This window comes from Oncorhynchus nerka, linkage group LG14, assembly GCF_034236695.1.
Source record: "Oncorhynchus nerka isolate Pitt River linkage group LG14, Oner_Uvic_2.0, whole genome shotgun sequence".
NCBI classification, from domain to species: Eukaryota; Metazoa; Chordata; class Actinopteri; order Salmoniformes; family Salmonidae; genus Oncorhynchus; species Oncorhynchus nerka.
This window is the reverse complement of record NC_088409.1, coordinates 46,546,014-46,563,923: the sequence shown is the minus strand read 5'-3', so window position 1 is coordinate 46,563,923 and position 17,910 is coordinate 46,546,014. Positions and strand designations below refer to the sequence as shown.

The window sequence follows — 17,910 nt, the reverse complement described above, 5'->3', positions numbered from 1 at the left end:
TTGGGATGTGAAATGTAATTAAAAAAGAAATGCAGCCCAGTGTGTGTGTGTGTGTGTGTGTGTGTGTGTGTGTGTGTGTGTGTGTGTGTGTGGCCTTGGTGTTTGTTTTTACATGTGTCCGTACTCACATGCTTTAATGAATGAGTGGTTGTGTGTATTTCTCTGCAGTCTCACTGGGAAGGCCTGACGGGCAGGCTGTCGTTCAACAGGACCAGTGGCCTCCGCACAGACTTTGACCTGGACATCATCAGCCTGAAAGAGGAGGGCCTAGAGAAGGTAGCACACCTCATTCCGACCACAATGTTTACAACTATCAAACTAACAACACTTTAAAGAAGTATAGTGTTACGTAATAGTTTAGGTTTTCACTTATGAACATGAATGGAAATGTAAAGTACATACAAAAAAAAAAAAAAATACAACAATAAGCCCATACCCTGGTGATTTTACACCTACACATATTTATTTATCATCTCCACAATACACTACACTCTATTTCTCTCTTAGGACCTAACATTTGTTTAGCATATCCTCTGTTAAACCGTCTAGAGTGAAAATCTGAAATCCATTCCAGTTTTCTTCTTTAATATGGAACAAATAATGCACAACGGTCTCCATTTGACAGTATCATTTACCTCCTAACAAGGAAGCCAATGGGCTGTTCAAACATAAGCATACGTTAATGGATCATAAAGCAAATTGGATGAGGGAAGACATTAAAGTGTTCATTGCAAAGTCTCAAATGGTAATTTGAGTTGTTGCCCGAAATGCCGTTTGCTAATGAGGTGTAGAAACCTCACTTTTTTTACCCACAAAATAAAGTCAAAAGTTGGCAATGAAGAAGGATAATAATAACTTCCTGTGTTATTTTAAAAGGCAGAGTAGCACCCTGCGGACTATAACTGCTTTGTGGTGATATGGGTTTGTCATGCATTATGGAAACATTAACTCGAGATAAGTGCCATTATGACTTCCTCAAGCGCTCCCGTATGGCAGAGCCTGTATGAGCCTGTATAATAGCTAGGCCATGTCAGCTCACAGAGTACCACTGCAGCTCCAGGCTGGAACAACCACAATGCGCCAAACTATTTCCGAATCGCATTCTTCTGCTGTGCTGGGTCTACTGTTCTATTTGCACAGCTTTAGTGTGCTAAAACCAGCATGAAAGACATGCTATGTAGGCCTACTGTGTGCTTTTCTACATCCCTGGACTCAAGCTTGTTAGTTATCCCACAGTACTCAGTGGATTGCAGGATTTTGTCTCTTTATATCTGTGGAAATCGGCTTTTGCTAACTGTTCTAGCCAGTAAAGATGGCGACTTTTAGGCCTAATCTGCCCTAATTGAATATTAGCCCGAGTTTGAGCTCATACTGGAATTAGGAGATGTTTCCAGTCGGAGTGGAAAATCCACTGACATTAATATAAAAGAGGGAAGAAAAAAAAGTCAGAAGCTCTCTTTTCCCTGTAGTGGCACGAGTAAATAACTTTTGAATTGCTTCATTGGCTATACACATTTAATGAATTGAGTTAATTGGCCACAATTAGTAAGACTAGGCTGGCATGCAGAGTGGAAGACATGGATATTTTTTCAAGCAGCTCTTCTCTTCAGTTGCTTTTTTTGGGGGAGGCTGTTTCACACAAGCTGTAACTAATATGCTTTTCAAATTTGAGCATATGCTCCTCAGTGGATCAAACAGAAGGACTTTATCAGGTGTTTTTCACGCTGGCTGCGATGCAGCGCGTTTGTGTACCTTTTAAACGGATCCACCTCGAGTGCCAGCCAGCCCTGTGAATATTAAATGGCACTTTGGTAGTTACCCATGAAGGAGAAAGAGAGGAGGATGGGAAGGAGGAGAGTAGGGAAAGCGAGTGACTGCGAAGTAGGCATGCAAAATTAGATCGTTACCGACAGTCTACAGGACTGACTATTTTATGGTAATGATATGTTCCAGAGTTGTCACGACAGTATGGAAGGGGCTTTTTTTTGCCCAGAAGGCCCTACTCTAGTGCAACTCCTTGTATTTGCTCTGATCTTTTGGTATTTATCTTCGTGAGATTACTCAGAGCAGAACTTCTCTGCCAGCATTCTCAAGCTTTTATATTTCCATTGCCGACAACCCCATGCTGGGCTTTCTTTTCAAAATGAATTGTAGGATTTGTGTTTTGCTACGTTCCTAAGGGCACAAAACTGCAAAAATACCAGACCTGAAATAACCATATGATAATTACGCTAGGATGCTTATCTAGTTTGCTATTTTTAATGCTCTGGTTTCTGCATGTGTTTTAACCAGCGAAAGGAGTAGATTATGAAGCCCAAATGGAAGTCTAAATGGAAGACATTGATCAGGAAATTATATTTGATTAATCTCCCAATTCTTGTCCACGTTGCTCACACACATACCACACAGAAACTAACAACTATCTTCTTTTCCTGCATTCAGAAAAGTGCTCCAATTAACTATTATGTGTGTTATCAGAGAAGCGTTGCAAGTGAAAATAATGGTTTGTTGTAGGAGTTCGAAAAGGCTGTGCTCCCTCTTCATTTCAACAATTCACAAGCTATGATATTCACAAGGTATTGGTATTTTTAGAACAAGGCCAACAGAGGAGGTGACAGGTGACAGTTTGGAGAGTCTGACATCTTTTGATACACTAAAGTTGCAGAACACAACACAATGTTTTCGTGTTAGTCTTAGAGACTACTACTGAATTATGTTGTTTAAATTCTCGACAAATTTCACATTTTTGCATATTACTTATGTTCCAAACCGTAACACCAGGATGAAGTGAAACATATCCATCATAATTCCATCATTCCCAACAGAACAATTTGATTTCTTAAGACTTCTCTCTACGACAATGTCAATTCATTTAAAACCTGCCTCCACGTCCCACCACCACCTCTCCCAATAACCTCATGGCGTATAGTGTGTCCAGAGGTGACACAGTCAATCAGCTAATGGAAATGTGTCCCGGTGAGCGCTAATGCAGCAAGGCTTGTGTGATGTCAGGGTCATGAGTTGCCGCAGTAGAAAGGTGAAGTCGAACTCTTACTCACTTTTCATCTTCCCACAGGTGGGGAAGTGGAGTGCGTCCGGAGGTCTCAACATCACCGAGGTGCCCAAGCGGAAAGGGATGAACATCACAGACTCGCTGGCCAACCGTTCCCTGGTCATCACCACCATCCTGGTAGGTCAGCTGACTTTGATCAGCCCTTTGTGAAAGATCTCTCTCTCTCTCTCGCGCTCTCTCAGATTTGGGCTTTTCTGCTTGACAAGCTACTCAAAACATTACCTTAGGAGATGGTACTTTACATATCAGTGTCTTATCATTCAATATTTTACAGGGAAACCAATTTTCCCTTGCTAGTTATGTATAATTTACATTTGGAAAAATAACATCTTTAAACATGGTCCATGTTAAAAGGTTGAAAAAACATGTTTGGCATTGAGGCCCTCTCTGCTACCACCACTCAGACCGGGAAATCAGAGATATCTGTCAAATGAATCACAGTAAATGAACTGAACACCACCTGGAATTTACCTCGCCAATCTAAATCCAGCTTGGATTGTCAAGGGATGTACTGTAGAGCATCATTATGTCACATTAAGATCACCATGGGGATGTGAGGCACTTGCAGTGCAAGGAGCCCGTAGAGAAGAAGACAGGGAGCCACACTGGACCAGTCTATAATGTATCCATTAATTACATGTTAGGAAATAAACAGGTGTTCTCTCCCACCAGCTTTCCACATTCATTTGCAGATCGTATATTGTGTATTCATACGCCTGTGAACTGGGAGGTTAGAGGGTCTTTGTGGAGCTATCACCGAGGTGCTGACAATGAACATCCCCCACGAGCTTATTCTGGACGGACACACAAGTTCTCAACAATGATAAACACTCTCATTAAGCCTCGATTGGAGCGCAAGGCTGTAATTATGACCGAGTGAGGTTTAGAAGAGATATAATCAGTGCCTTCTGGTGCCAACCATGGGGAGTAGCAACTTCAATCACAAAGACAAGAAATAGAACCATAAAACAGGTGTTGTTTAGAGCTGCAGCCAAAAATAAATACACAAAATAATAAGATTCAGGGTCAGTTTGAGCCAGATTAAGCCTATTCATGGACTAAAAAACATTGCCTATGGAAATTCCCCATTGGACATGGTTTTCAATCCAGCAGTAAGGTTTAGGTCCAAATCAGCCACTTGCATGGGATCACCTGCATCTTTTGACAGTGTATGATGGTTTAGGACTATTCTAGAAATCAACACTTTTAGATTGTAAAAGCAGTATGAGAATAGAGCATCAGCAGCACTAATATCAGTGTCTGTGTTTTTTTTTTATCCATTCTGAGCTTAATGACATTGCATCAAAACTGATCGCAGCGATCCGCGAATAAGACGTCTGACAGTTTTATGGCGATAACTTCTCGCATTCTACGAAGAGATTAAGATATTTAATGTGTTTCCCAGCTCTCACATTAATTGTTTTCACTCCATTGCCTGTAACTGTGTCTGCATATCTCCTTCCCCATTTTCTTATGTAAACCCATGCTGCGCTATAGAGTGTGAAACTGGTTTAAACACTTTGATTTGAGTCCAAACCTTGGGGAATTTAAAAGAGTTGGGAAGGCTAGAAACAGATGGTAATGACATTTTTCTTCCCCCCCTCAACACTTTTGGATCAAGATAATTGGACAACTTGAACAAAGTTTTCCACTAAGGTCTTGCTTTCTATCTAAATGCATTATTATCAAGTATTCCTTGGTTATCATTTATTTAAAGGTAACGTCCTAATTGCAAACGGCCAATTAGCTACATATTACGGTTTTAACCAATTATTTACGTGACATTTTTCTGTCCCTGAGATGGTATTTTGGGTGTAGAAAAGGACACCTGTTGAGTGTCAGACTAGGATGTGCTAGACCAGGGGTGTTAGACGTGTTTTGATTCTTCCACCAAGACCTCCCTTCAAGGCATTTACCATCAAGACAACATGATTTGAAACAACAGTGATTTCCATATTTTCCCACGGCATTATTATAATATACATCAATCCATTCCTTTGCCACCATAAGCACAGCTAAACCCACCATTGTGAAGCACACGTTTTTCTGACCGAGGGGTAAACCCGTGTTATGACTGGTTATTTCCCCCTCTTTCACTGCTTTTCTAGCAGCTTTGTGTCACACAAAGACGTGGCCGATGGGAATACAAACTGCAGAGGTCACCTTTACTGTAGAATCAATTACTCTGCTTATGAATAGACTTCATTAATTGCATGTCTGACCATCGGAAGCAATGAATAAATAGCCTGGGAGGAAGTGGACAACCATGTCTTTAAAAAGAAATGCAGAGTGGGATATCTATGAGCCCTATTTTGCAGACAGAAAGTGTCAGACACTAAAACAAGGGACATTTCGAGCCATCTGCCAACCTTTCTCTGAGAGTTTAACCATTGTTCATGCAGGCAATAGGCATTAGCTGGAGACAGAAACATTTCAGGCATGTTCCATTTCATTGAATCATTCTATTCCTAATCAAGCTTTTCTTCAGCCTGATATTATGAGGAGCCAGGGAGAATGTTAGAGGGCAGTAAAGACCACTGGCTCTCTGACCATAAACTCGCACTGTCGTAATACAATGTCTACAATAGGCAGTAGGCAGGGATGTGGGAGACGGAACGGCCAGGGAAGGTTGGTTGGCTGCAGAGGCTATTTTGGAGTGCCTAGATTCACCATCTATTGTATATCAACGAGACTTCCTATTGCATGCTGTACATTTCTCAGATTGCACACCATAACCGTCACTTAAATCAGTTCGATTTTCCGGTCGACATACAGTGCATTTGGAAAATATTCAGACCCCTTGACTTTTTCCACATTTTGTTGCGTTACATCCTTATTCTAAAATTGATTAAATTGTTTTTTTCCCTCATCATGCTATATACACAATACACCATAATGACAAAGCAAAAACAGGTTTTAAAAATGTAGCAAAGTTATTAACAATAAAAAGCCCAAATAGGACATTTACGTAAGTATTCAGACCATTTCCTCAGTACTTTGTTGAAGCACCTTTGGCAGCGACTACAGCCTCGAGTCTTCTTGGGTACAAAGCTTGGCACATCTGTATTTAGGGAGTTTCTCCCATTCTTGTCTGCAGATCCTCTCAAGCTCCATCAGGTTGGATGGGAGCATCGCTACACAGCTATTTTCAAGTCTCTCCAAAGATGTTTGATCGGGTTCAAGTCCGGACATTCAGAGACTTGTCCCGAAGCCAATCCTGCATTGTCTTGGCTATGTGCTTAGGGTCGTTGTCCTGTTGGAAGGTAAACCTTCATCTAGTCTGAGGTCCTGAACACTCTGGAGCAGGTTTTCATCAAGGATCTCTCTGTAGTTTTCTCCGTTCATCTTTCCCTCGATCTTGACTAGTCCCCCAGTCCATGCCGCTGACAAATGCTCCCACCACCATGCTTCCCTTTAGGGATGGTACCAGGTTTCCTCCAGACGTAAGACTTGGCATTCATGCAAGCGGGCTGTCATGTGCCTTTTACCTAGGAGTGGCCTCCATCTGGCACCTCTAGCATAAAGGCCTGATTGGTGGAGTGCTGCAGAGATGGTTGTCCTTCTGGAAGATTCTCCCATCTCCACAGAACTCTGGAGCTCCTTCAGAGTGATCATCGGGTTGTTGGTCACCTCCCTGACCAAGGCCCTTCTCCCCCGATTTCTCAGTTTGACCAGGAGGCCAGCTCTAGGACGAGTCTTGGTGGTTCCTGATTTCTTCCATTTAAGAATGATGGAGGCCACTGTGTTCGTAGGGACCTTCAATGCTGCAGACATTTTTTTGGTGTTCTTCCCCATATCTGTGCCTCGACACAATCCTGTCTCGGAGCTCTACAGGCAATTCTGTCAACTGTGGGACCTTGTATAGACAGGTGTGTGCCTTTCCAAATCATGTCTAATCAATTGAATTTACCACAGTTGGACTCCAATCAAGTTGTAGAAACATCTCAGGATGTACCTGAGCTCAATTTCGAGTCTCATAGCAAAGAGCCTGAATAGGGTATTCATTTGCAGTAAAATAAAAACATGTTTTTGCTTTGTCATTGTGGGGTATTGAGGAGGGATACTATTTATTTAATACATTTTAGAATAAGCCTGTAACATAACACAATGTGGAAAAAGTAAGGGTCTGAATACTTTCCGAATGCACTGTACATTCTGTTAATGCAAGGAAAACTATTCCGTTCATCCATATTTAAACATACAGTGCAGCTAACCACACATTGGACTGGAGTCTCCCTGTCTTATCAGCACTTATCAGTCCAAAAACGACTTATCAGCTCAGATCACTTTGCCTCAATTAGGTGCGTGTGCCGAAGAACAAATGGAAAAAGCTGACCTCAACGCTGGTTTCCATTACATTTTTTTTTTGTCTGCGCAGGAGGAGCCATATGTCATGCTTAAGAAGTCTGACAAGGCGCTGGTGGGCAACGACCGCTTCGAGGGATTCTGTATCGACCTGCTCAAGGAGCTGGCCAGCATCCTGGGCTTCACCTACGAGATCCGCCTGGTGCCTGATGGGAAGTACGGATCGCAGGACGACAAGGGCCAGTGGAACGGCATGATCAAGGAGCTGATGGAACACGTGAGTTGGACTACCAGTTACCTTCTGACTGTTACTATTACTGTCTTACTTTTGCTTATAGCTAGTGTTCAACATTGTAAATTATTATGTTTTGACTACAGATTCAATAATTTAGTCTTGTTTTGTTGGGACTCTGTTTTTGTCTGTTATAATCTGATTTGAAACTTATCACAATCAAGCTTAATGTGGATTTTGTTTACAACAAATATACGGATTTAAGACATACTATGAAGAATAGAATTATAGCAATATATTAAAGTTGGTTTTGAACGCATCAGATGAAAGCATCAAAGGCTGTTAAAATATAGCTGACATTGGCAACAAGGACAGTGCCCTGCTAGCCTTTTGAGAGTGTCCCTCCCCATCGCCGTCTCCTTGTCCTCAGCCCCTCTGGTTAACTATGTGCTCGGTTGGAAAAGTTGTAATAGCTTAAGTGGCATTTAGAGAAGGGAGAGGGTGGGAGTCGGACGGTTCGAGTCAATGGCTAGGTGCAGAAAGGGTTAGGAAAGGTGGGCTAGTGCCGCAGTACTTAATCTCTACCTTAGCCAGATCCAGGTTGATATCTGTAACCTTGAGGGGGAACTAAGAGATTAAGGCAGGAAATGTTGCTTATAGAAATACATGCTTTCTTCTTAATGAACAGTAAACATAGGCTATGCATGTATGTTATTTTATTGTCATCATTATTGTATTCTGCATTGTTGGAAGGGCCCATAAGTAAGCGTTTCACTGTTAGTATACACATGTTGTTTACGAAGCATGCGACAATAAAAAGTTGATTTCATTTGATTTGACCGAGTTGACTGTTACCAATAGACAGGATATACACACTGAGTTCAGTCTTCCACTTTTGTTTTACGGGAAACAATGTGATTCAGTCTGGGCTTCAAAGCTATCTAGGCAATACAGTAGAGCACATTTGAAAACCACAATATCCCATGCTGTGAAATATACTTTGTACTGTACTCAGTGCACTCTAGCACATTTGCCCCCTATAGTGTGTTATGGGCAACATATACTTAGTACAATGCAGATTAATTCAAGCGGTCCTCCATGTTTTGTTTTATGGTTTGAGTTCACTCTCAGCAGTTCCTCACAGTTAAATAGTTGGCTGAAGAGGTCTCTGTGCCCAGTAATTCCTAAAACACTTATCTTGGCTTTGGTAGAAAGGAGAATGCTTCCAGATGTGTTCTATACTTCTACTGTATTTGGGTCTATTGCTTCCATGAGAGTAATGTCGGCTGACAGTAGAGTAAACAAGAACACCAGTGTTCCATTCAGATATTACGTACTGTAGGTCTACCGATTATCCTCATCATGGTTGTAGAATACAGTAATATAGGACTAGGTTTTGACCTAGTATGGTCCTTGCACAGTATGTAAAGGGTAAGTGTGCTATAGACTGTCTCCTTGTGCTACTGCTCTTTATTTGAATGGCCTACACAGCATCACCACTGCTACAGTGTATGGATTTATTTAGCTGGTTCTATTTTTTGGCTCAGAACTTGTCTTCCTCCTGTCTATACTGATAAGCTGATCTTGAATCAGCAGACAGGAAAAAGGACACTTTGGAGTCTGCTCAAGAGAACTGACCTGAGATTGCCATGAGAAGCTTGGATGGATATTGGTTTCCATACAAGTAAAATGTGCACAATGTTGTGAAATTGTTAGATATTACCTGTTTGATATTACTGCACTGTTGGAGCTAGAAACACAAGCATTTCGCTACGCACACAATAACATCTGCTAAACGCATGTATGTGACCAATACAATTTGACAACCTCATCCCACGGATTGGAATCATGGCAGTGGTGCTGCATTCTGTTCATCCCAAACCAGAATCACCATGTGTCATTGGCTAATGTGCTGGCCGGTTTGACATCCAATGGAAGTCATGGATGTGTTTCTGGGATGCTTTTATGTAAATGAACAGAGGTATGAGCTCAGATGACAGTGACAGCAAACAAATCTTTCTGAAAAACAAACAATAATAGTACACGGGGAGGGGGCGCTTTATTAATGGACAGTGTCAATGTTATTTATCGGTTAAATGTATTTCCTTCAGATATTTATTAACCCCCACCATGCTACATTACAATGCTGCCGTTTACCATTGACAACTCACCCAACGTGTCACCTAGGTAGATTTATGAATTGGTTTAAGGAAGACAACAAGCAAAACAAAGCCGTCTGCGGTTGTTTTTAGCTGATTCATTCTGTCAGCCCACAATCTCACATAAATCATTGTTTCATTACTCAACGGTGCAGTACCCGTGTGGGTTTATTAAAAGCAGTTGTAAGCCTTCATTCGTCTTTTGTAGGTGACCGAGCCTTGTCAAACAAAGAAGCAAATGTGGAATGACAAAAATAAAGTCTTTGTTCTTATGTCTGATGTCAACTGATGTCAACGTGTAGGAAGGAGCGAATGGTCCTTAGTGTTTTTATATACATTTCCTGAGATTGTACTATTGAATAAACAACGAAAGAAGTGTTCCAGTGTGTCTCACCTACAAGTCCAACTTTGTGTGCATCACGTGAATATCTTTCTGCCTATGCAGACACACGCAAATGTGCACAATATACATGATTAATTGGCCGTTGCGTGTAAATACAAATGGGATAAATCTTGAATGAGAACGAGTGTGTGTGTTGTGGCTAATTAAATAGAAGAAGCCTTCCGTGCCCATGTAGCATAGCGGCCTTTATTTTCCTCTGAGTCGTTAAAAGCCCACTACAAAGCCAAAGGGCATTGTGGGAAAGGCGTTAAATTATGCAACAGGTCATGTTAAACTTGATTTAGTCACAATAGATTATCCAATTAATCATGATGTTGATGCCAGTGTTAATAGCGAGCTTAACACGTCATTTGTTTCTGTTCAATTAGTCTCTTGCGCCGACAGATACACAGGAAGTTTACGGCGAAACAAATGCACGCCACGGCAAGCCACGCATCTCGTTGTCTACATGTAGAGATAGCAGACTGGATTTGGGACCTTGGCAAGATATTGGATTGAAAATGTGCTTTATTTGCAGTTCTAGGCACGTACATGCACGTGGATCTCCATCTGAGGGTCACTGACCTGATTTGGTTTTACAGTGGAACACGGAGGGGGTTTTGGCTACTGAGGGCGGGATAGTGGTCAGAGCTGTCATTTTGACGGACGGGCAGCATGACTTTCAATCGCATCAACATCCACAGCGACATTAGTCTGCTACATGATAGTATTTTTGTGCTTTAGAATTCTACTTGAAGGATAGGATGATGTTATAGTAATGCAAATTCCATTATCACTCTGCGATCCTTTGCCATTCACCGGGGGACGTACTGTAGAGTCAGACGATGGAATTACCAGGGACTACATTTCTCTAGTCATATATGCAAATTGAAACAGTGATGGACAATGAGGCAGTTGGAGCACCGTATGCAAATCACCGTGAAACAATCATCGAGTTAAAGAGGTACAGGAAATGTGGCGAACTGTGTCATTTGTGAGGCAAATGTTATCCGGCACTGTCCAAGATTATCATTCAATACACCTAATAAGACTAAATAATCAAACCCCACAAACGTTAAAACCAGTAAATGTCAAGGGACTGCAAGTAACACAGATTGTTATAGATGGTTACAGTTAACCTCGATTGGAGTGTTGATCTAGGTGTAATTGTATGCATCCTACAGAATGTCATCAGGTGTGGTAGTATGAAGGTAGCACAGCTCAAAGCTTACAATACCATCTGCGCTCCCACAGATAACACAGAGCCATGTGGCACTCAGCAGGGTACTATCAGGTTATCACGCGTGTCCTCGGCAATACGTGTCTAAGCAGAAAATAGCCGTGCAGCGTGTGTATTAGAGCACCATAGGGATGGCTGAGATTGGCTTGGATCACCTGCTGCTAGGTCTTCCGGTTGAGTGGCAGCTAGCTTGAAAAGCGGCAGTCGGCGGCAGAGAACAGAGGAAGCGGGTGTGTGTTGTAAACGTAAATGTTTAATGAGGGCACAGTGGATTGCACCACATGACAGATTGGCTGTGCCCACACTGTCTCCTTGTTAAGCTTTCTTGTGTTTAGCCACCACAGTGTTGGCCACAGGCACAGGTATAATCCAAATGGTCACACGCGGAGTTCGACCATTTTCTTATACTGACCCCCATTGACTGCTCTGAATGTTAGAATAGTAATTTGTCATTTTGTTGGAAGGGGGAGAGTGACTGAGCTGTGGTAGTGACACCAAAAAAAATGTGTCAATGATACCACAGAAGCATATTTATTTTTAAAATGTTGGTGGTTATTGTTCTACATTGTAATGACAGCATGTCAGCTAAGCAAATAAATGAAGGGGATTGATTAGCTGCATTGCCAGCCTTGCCCATACATTATACATTACAGTATGTCTTTGATTGTCCAAATAATGTTGGGTTGGGTAGTACAAATCAGCTACATTTGTTCCTTGGAATACTTATGAGCATTTTCTTTATAGGGAGCAGGGTTCTGGTAATTCAGACGGTCATATAATCTACAGAACTAGACATCCTCCACACTTGCCAATGTACACACTAATACCTAATTTAACTGACCTCCATCAGGGACATTCTGGTGCTGGCACACTGAGCGCTGTTCCTCTGCCACCACTCAAAAAGGAAGAAAAGGAGATTGGCCCAAACCCCATTGTGAGTTTCCTTCGGTTCCGAGGAAGGGAGTTATCCAAGCGTGAACCAAGCAGCTGGTTTCCTTAATCTCCTGTCCAACCCTGATGTGTTGGAGGTGTGGGGGGAGGTGATGTGAATGGTGACCTTCTGAATATGCAGCCAGACGCAAAATCATGGGCCGCAACGTTCACCGTCAGATCCTGCCAGGGCAGTATCTCAGAGAGCTATATTAGGCTAGTCAGAAGGTACCAGGCTCCAGATAGTGGAGGCGTGGGGAGAAGCTGGTGGGAAAGCATGTGGGAATGGGCCTTGTTACTTGTGATTCATTGGGGCAGGTGTTCATCATTTATGTAGAGAACAACAACAACAAAAGATTGGAGAAAAATTGGAGGGAGGGGGCAACCTGTGATCTCCGCGAAATGACATTGGTGTAAAGTTCAACGTAACTTTTATTTGATCAAAGTATGTCATATGTTACAGGACTTAATGCAGTGCCTTGCAAAAGTATTCATCCCCCTTGGCGTTTTTTCCTATTTTGTTGTATTATAACCTGTAATTTAAATAGACAAACCTGCCACCCACCAACACTCATGGACAAGACACAGAGGGCATTAATCAGAGAGGCAACAAAGAGACCCCTGAAGGAGCTGCAAAGCTCCACAGCAGAGATAGGAGTATCTGTCCATAGGACCACTTTAAGCCTTACACTCCACAGAGCTGAGCTTTATGGAAGAGTGGCCAGAAAAAAGCCATTGCTTAAAGAAAAAAATAAGCAAACATGTTTGCTAAAAGGCATGTGGGAGACTCCCCAAACAAATGGAAAAGAGTACTCTGGTCAGATGAAACTAAAATTGAGCTTTTTGGCCAGCAAGGAAAACGCTATGTCTGGCGCAAACCCAACACCTCTCATCACCCCAACAACAACATTCCCACAGTGAAGCATGGTGGTGGCAGCATCATGCTGTGGGGATATTTTTCATTGGCAGGGACTGGGAAAGTGGTCAGAATTGAAGGAATGATGGATGACGCTAAATACAGGGAAATTCTTGGGGGAACCCTATTTCAGTCTTCCAGAGATTTCAGACTGAGATGTAGGTTCACCTTCCAACAGGACAATGACCCTAAGCATACTGCTAAAACATCACTCTAGTGGATTAAGGGGAAACATTTAAATGTATTGGAATGGCCTAGTCAAAGGCCAGACCTCAATTCAATTGAGAATATGTGGTATGACTTAAAGATTGCTGTACACCAGCGGAACCCATCCAACTTGAAGGAGCTGGAGCAGTTTTGCCTTGAAGAATGGGAAAAAATCCCAGTGGCTAGATGTGTCAAGCTTGTAGAGACATACCCCAAGAGACTTGCAGCTGTAATTGCTGCAAAAGGTCGCTCTACAAAGTATTGACTTTGGAGTGTTGATTAGTTATGCACACTCGTTTTTTTGGGTCTTATTTATTGTTTGCTTTATAATAAAAAATGTTTTGCATCTTCAAAGTGGTATGTTGTGTGAATAAAATGATACAACCCCTCCCAAAAGTCTATTTTAATTCCAGGTTGTAAGGCAACAAAATATAAAAAATGCCAAGGGGGGTAAATAGTTTCTCAAGCCACTGTACTTGTTATGAAACTAACAATGTATTTTATTTTCCTCAAACTGGTTTTCAAGTTTCATGTACCTTTTTGTGTAACAACAATGGTTCATGCAGAACTATGATTTCCAAAAATAGCTGAAGAACAATGAAGTACCAGCAATAGAAGCTCAAATCAAATGTTAGTCACATGCGCCGATCTACAACAAGCGTAGACTTCACTGTGAAATGCTTACTTACGAGTCCTTTCGCAATAATGCATTTAAAAACTAAGAAAATGAACAAAAAGATAAATCAAATAGTAACAAAATAAAATAACACTAAAAAGAACAATAATGAGTCTATATACAGGCTATATACAGTGGGGCAAAAAAGTATTTAGTCAGCCACCAATTGTGCAAGTTCTCCCACTTAAAAAGATGAGAGAGGCCTGTAATTTTCATCATAGGTACACTTCAACTATGACAGACAAAATGAGAAAATAAATCCAGAAAATCACATTGAAGGATTTTTTAATGAATTTATTTGCAAATTATGGTGGAAAATAAGTATTTGATCACCTACAAACAAGCAAGATTTCTGGCTCTCACAGACCTGTAACTTCTTCTTTAAGAGGATTCTCTGTCCTCCACTCGTTACCTGTATTAATGGCACCTGTTTGAACTTGTTATCAGTATAAAAGACACATGTCCACAACCTCAAACAGTCACACTCCAAACTCCACTATGGCCAAGACCAAAGAGCTGTCAAAGGACACCAGAAACAAAATTGTAGACCTGCACCAGGCTGGGAAGACTGAATCTGCAATAGGGAAGCAGCGTGGTTTGAAGAAATCAACTGTGGGAGCAATTATTAGGATATGGAAGACATACAAGACCACTGATAATCTCCCTCGATCTGGGGCTCCACGCAAGATCTCACCCCGTGGGGTCAAAATTATCACAAGAACGGTTAGCAAAAATCTCAGAATCACATGGGGGGACCTAGTGAATGACCTGCAGAGAGCTGGGACCAAAGTTACAAAGCCTACCATCAGTAACACACTACGCCGCCAGGGACTCAAATCCTGCAGTGCCAGACGTGTCCCCCTGCTTAAGCCAGTACATGTCCAGGCTCATCTGAAGTTTGCTAGAGAGCATTTGGATGATCCAGAAGAAGATTGGGAGAATGTCATATGGTCAGATGAAACCAAAATATAACTTTTTGGTAAAAACTCAACTCATCGAGTTTGGAGGACAAAGAATGCTAAGTTGCATCCAAAGAACACCATACCTACTGTGAAGCATAGGGGTGGAAACATCATGCTTTGGGGCTGTTTCTCTGCAAAAGGACCAGGCGACTGATCCGTGTAAAGGAATGAATGAATGGGCCCATGTATCGTGAGATTTTGAGTGAAAACCTCCTTCCATCAGCAAGGGCATTGAAGATGAAACGTGGCTGGGTCTTTCAGCATGACAATGATCCCAAACACACCGCCCGGGCAACGAAGGAGTGGCTTCGTAAGAAGCATTTCAAGGTCCTGGAGTGGCCTAGCCAGTCTCCAGATCTCAACCCCATAGAAAATCTTTGGAGGGAGTTGAAAGTCCGTGTTGCCCAGCATCAGCCCCAAAACATCACTGCTCTAGAGGAGATCTGCATGGAGGAATGGGCCAAAATACCAGCAACAGTGTGTGAAAACCTTGTGAAGACAGAAAACGTTTGACCTCTGTCATTGCCAACAAAGGGAATATAACAAAGTATTGACATAAACTTTTGTTATTGACCAAATATTATTTTCCACCATAATTTGCAAATAAATTCATTAAAAATCCTACAATGTGATTTTCTGGATTTTTTTTCTCTCATTTTGTCTGTCATAGTTGAAGTGAACCTATGATGAAAATTACAGGCCTCTCTCATCTTTTTAAGTGGGAGATCTTGCACAATTGGTGGCTGACTAAATACTTTTTTGCCCCACTGTACAAGGATTACCAGTACCGAGTCAGTGTACTGGGGTACGAGGTAGTTGGGTGATTGATTGAGGTAATATGTACATGGAGGTTTGGTTAGGTGAATGATTGAAGCACTATGTGCATGTACTGTAGGTAGGGGGTGAAAAGTACAAAGTCCGGGTAGCCGTTTAATTAACTGTTCAGCAGTCTTATGACTTTGGGGTAACAAAGGTAATAAAGCTAGCGAAAGGGTCTGATCGTTTGACTGATCGTCCCTTCTCTTGTCTCACCTACAGAGAGCCGACTTGGCTGTGGCCCCTCTTACCATTACCTACCTGCGTGAGAAGGTTGTAGACTTCTCCAAGCCCTTCATGAGCATGGGCATCAGTATCCTGTATCGCAAGCCCAACACCACCAACAACGGCTTCTTCTCCTTCCTCAACCCCATGACCCCTGACATCTGGGTCTATATCCTGCTGGCCTATCTAGGCGTCAGCTGTGTCCTCTTCGTCATCGCTAGGTGAGTCCCAGACATTTCTTGGCTACTTCCTGATCTGCCTGTCTGTGTGTGTTTGTGTTTATTGAACTTTAGTGAGAGTGATATATTTTGTTTATTCTACTTTTAGGGCTAAGTTAGTTGCAGGCACTAAAAAGTTAGTTAAAAAAAGTAGTTTGTGACAACACTGTCTTTCACTAGGAGAGCACCATGTTGAACATGCCAAAATCAAGGCGCAACCTAACGCTTCAATGCCCGCAACTGTGTATGGTTGCAGCTATGTGGAAATGTTTTATCTGGGAAGATATAGTGCACAAAAGAAGGCTGGCCAATCTGAATCTCTGCAGAACTGTGTCAGTCAATGATCGTCTCAAGTGATTCCATCATTTGGGGATAAGGAGAGGTCTCTGCTCGGCAGTGGGTCCATGTTCAATTGGTACAAGTCCAACATTTTGTGTGAGCTGGTGGGTAGTGATCAAGGCAGTTATGTCAGCGTGGGCTCTCTCTGGAGCCCAGCATTGGAGGAAAAGAATGAGAGTAGCGAACCACCAGTGAAGTTATGCTCTCCAATTCAAAGCATTTCCTGTATAATTTCTCTGCAGTTGTAATGCTTCTTTGAACAACTTTTGTCTTCGAAATGTATAAAAATAAATACCTGCCGATACATGGAGAAAGAAATTTGATAATAATAAAAAAATGTCTCATGACATTTACTTGTGCTTGTTATCATTTCCACATTCCCCACAAATCATTGAAAATCATTGAAAGTTGAAAGTATTAGTAAATGCGTGAAATTAGAATAGATTGAGATCATTGAAGAGTATCTCTGATTTTTTAAATATTTCCCTATGTGTTCCAAATGTGTTCCTGAGACTTTCTGTGGCATTCTTTACATAAGAGATAAAGAAAATAACCCATGTGCCACTTGCAGGCATCCTCCTCGCCTTGGGTGGTCATTGTCACCGCTTCCTGGTGCCTCCAAATGAAGAGTGGTGCTTGAGGAAGTTCTGAGAATGTGGAGCTTTTGAAGGGGCTTGGGGTTCTGAGAGGAGCCAGCTGCATTCCTCAAACCTCACCCGTTATGTCTTGAGACAAGCTCACAAGCTCGTTTTAGCACCCTGTTCTATAAGTATAACTCAAAAATAATCTCTGACTGTTGCATCATTCTTTGGAGATCTGCCTAGAAAGCGAGCAGAAGTGATTTGAGCCAAAAGAAGGCTCAAATAGCAGTTTGATGTATGGGTGCTTGAGATGTTAGAAAAACCAGAACGCTTTGACGAAAGAGGCAAATGTATGTGTTCAATATCAGGTAGGCACGTACTTGTACTGATTGATAGTCTATAGTTTAAAACAATTCAGACAACTTTGAAATCAAAAAGCTTTTCTGGACAATCACAATCCATGTCACTGAGCAGGCACTCATGAGAATTAAGCTTTGCCACAGCCATCTTGGAGTCCATGACTATAGGTCAACAATATGGGAAACCTACTCGGGTGCTTACAGAAGCGTGAAAACAAAAAATGACTCACAACCATGCTCTAAGTAGGAAAGAGAAAACATTGAGCAATGCCCGGTAGAGTATACTGTAT

The 17,910-nt window shown here is 41.9% G+C and overlaps 1 protein-coding gene across 1 annotated transcript in view; it reads left to right on the top strand.

The window, feature by feature from the left end:
* Nucleotides 1-17,910, top strand: part of LOC115141229 (glutamate receptor ionotropic, kainate 3-like) — a 43,779-nt gene that overhangs the window by 9,336 nt on the left and 16,533 nt on the right. The window contains exons 6-9 of the mRNA XM_065000127.1: nt 169-276; nt 3,077-3,190; nt 7,452-7,655; nt 16,121-16,344. Coding sequence (XP_064856199.1) covers nt 169-276; nt 3,077-3,190; nt 7,452-7,655; nt 16,121-16,344 — 650 coding nt within the window. The remainder of the gene's footprint in view (nt 1-168; nt 277-3,076; nt 3,191-7,451; nt 7,656-16,120; nt 16,345-17,910) is intronic.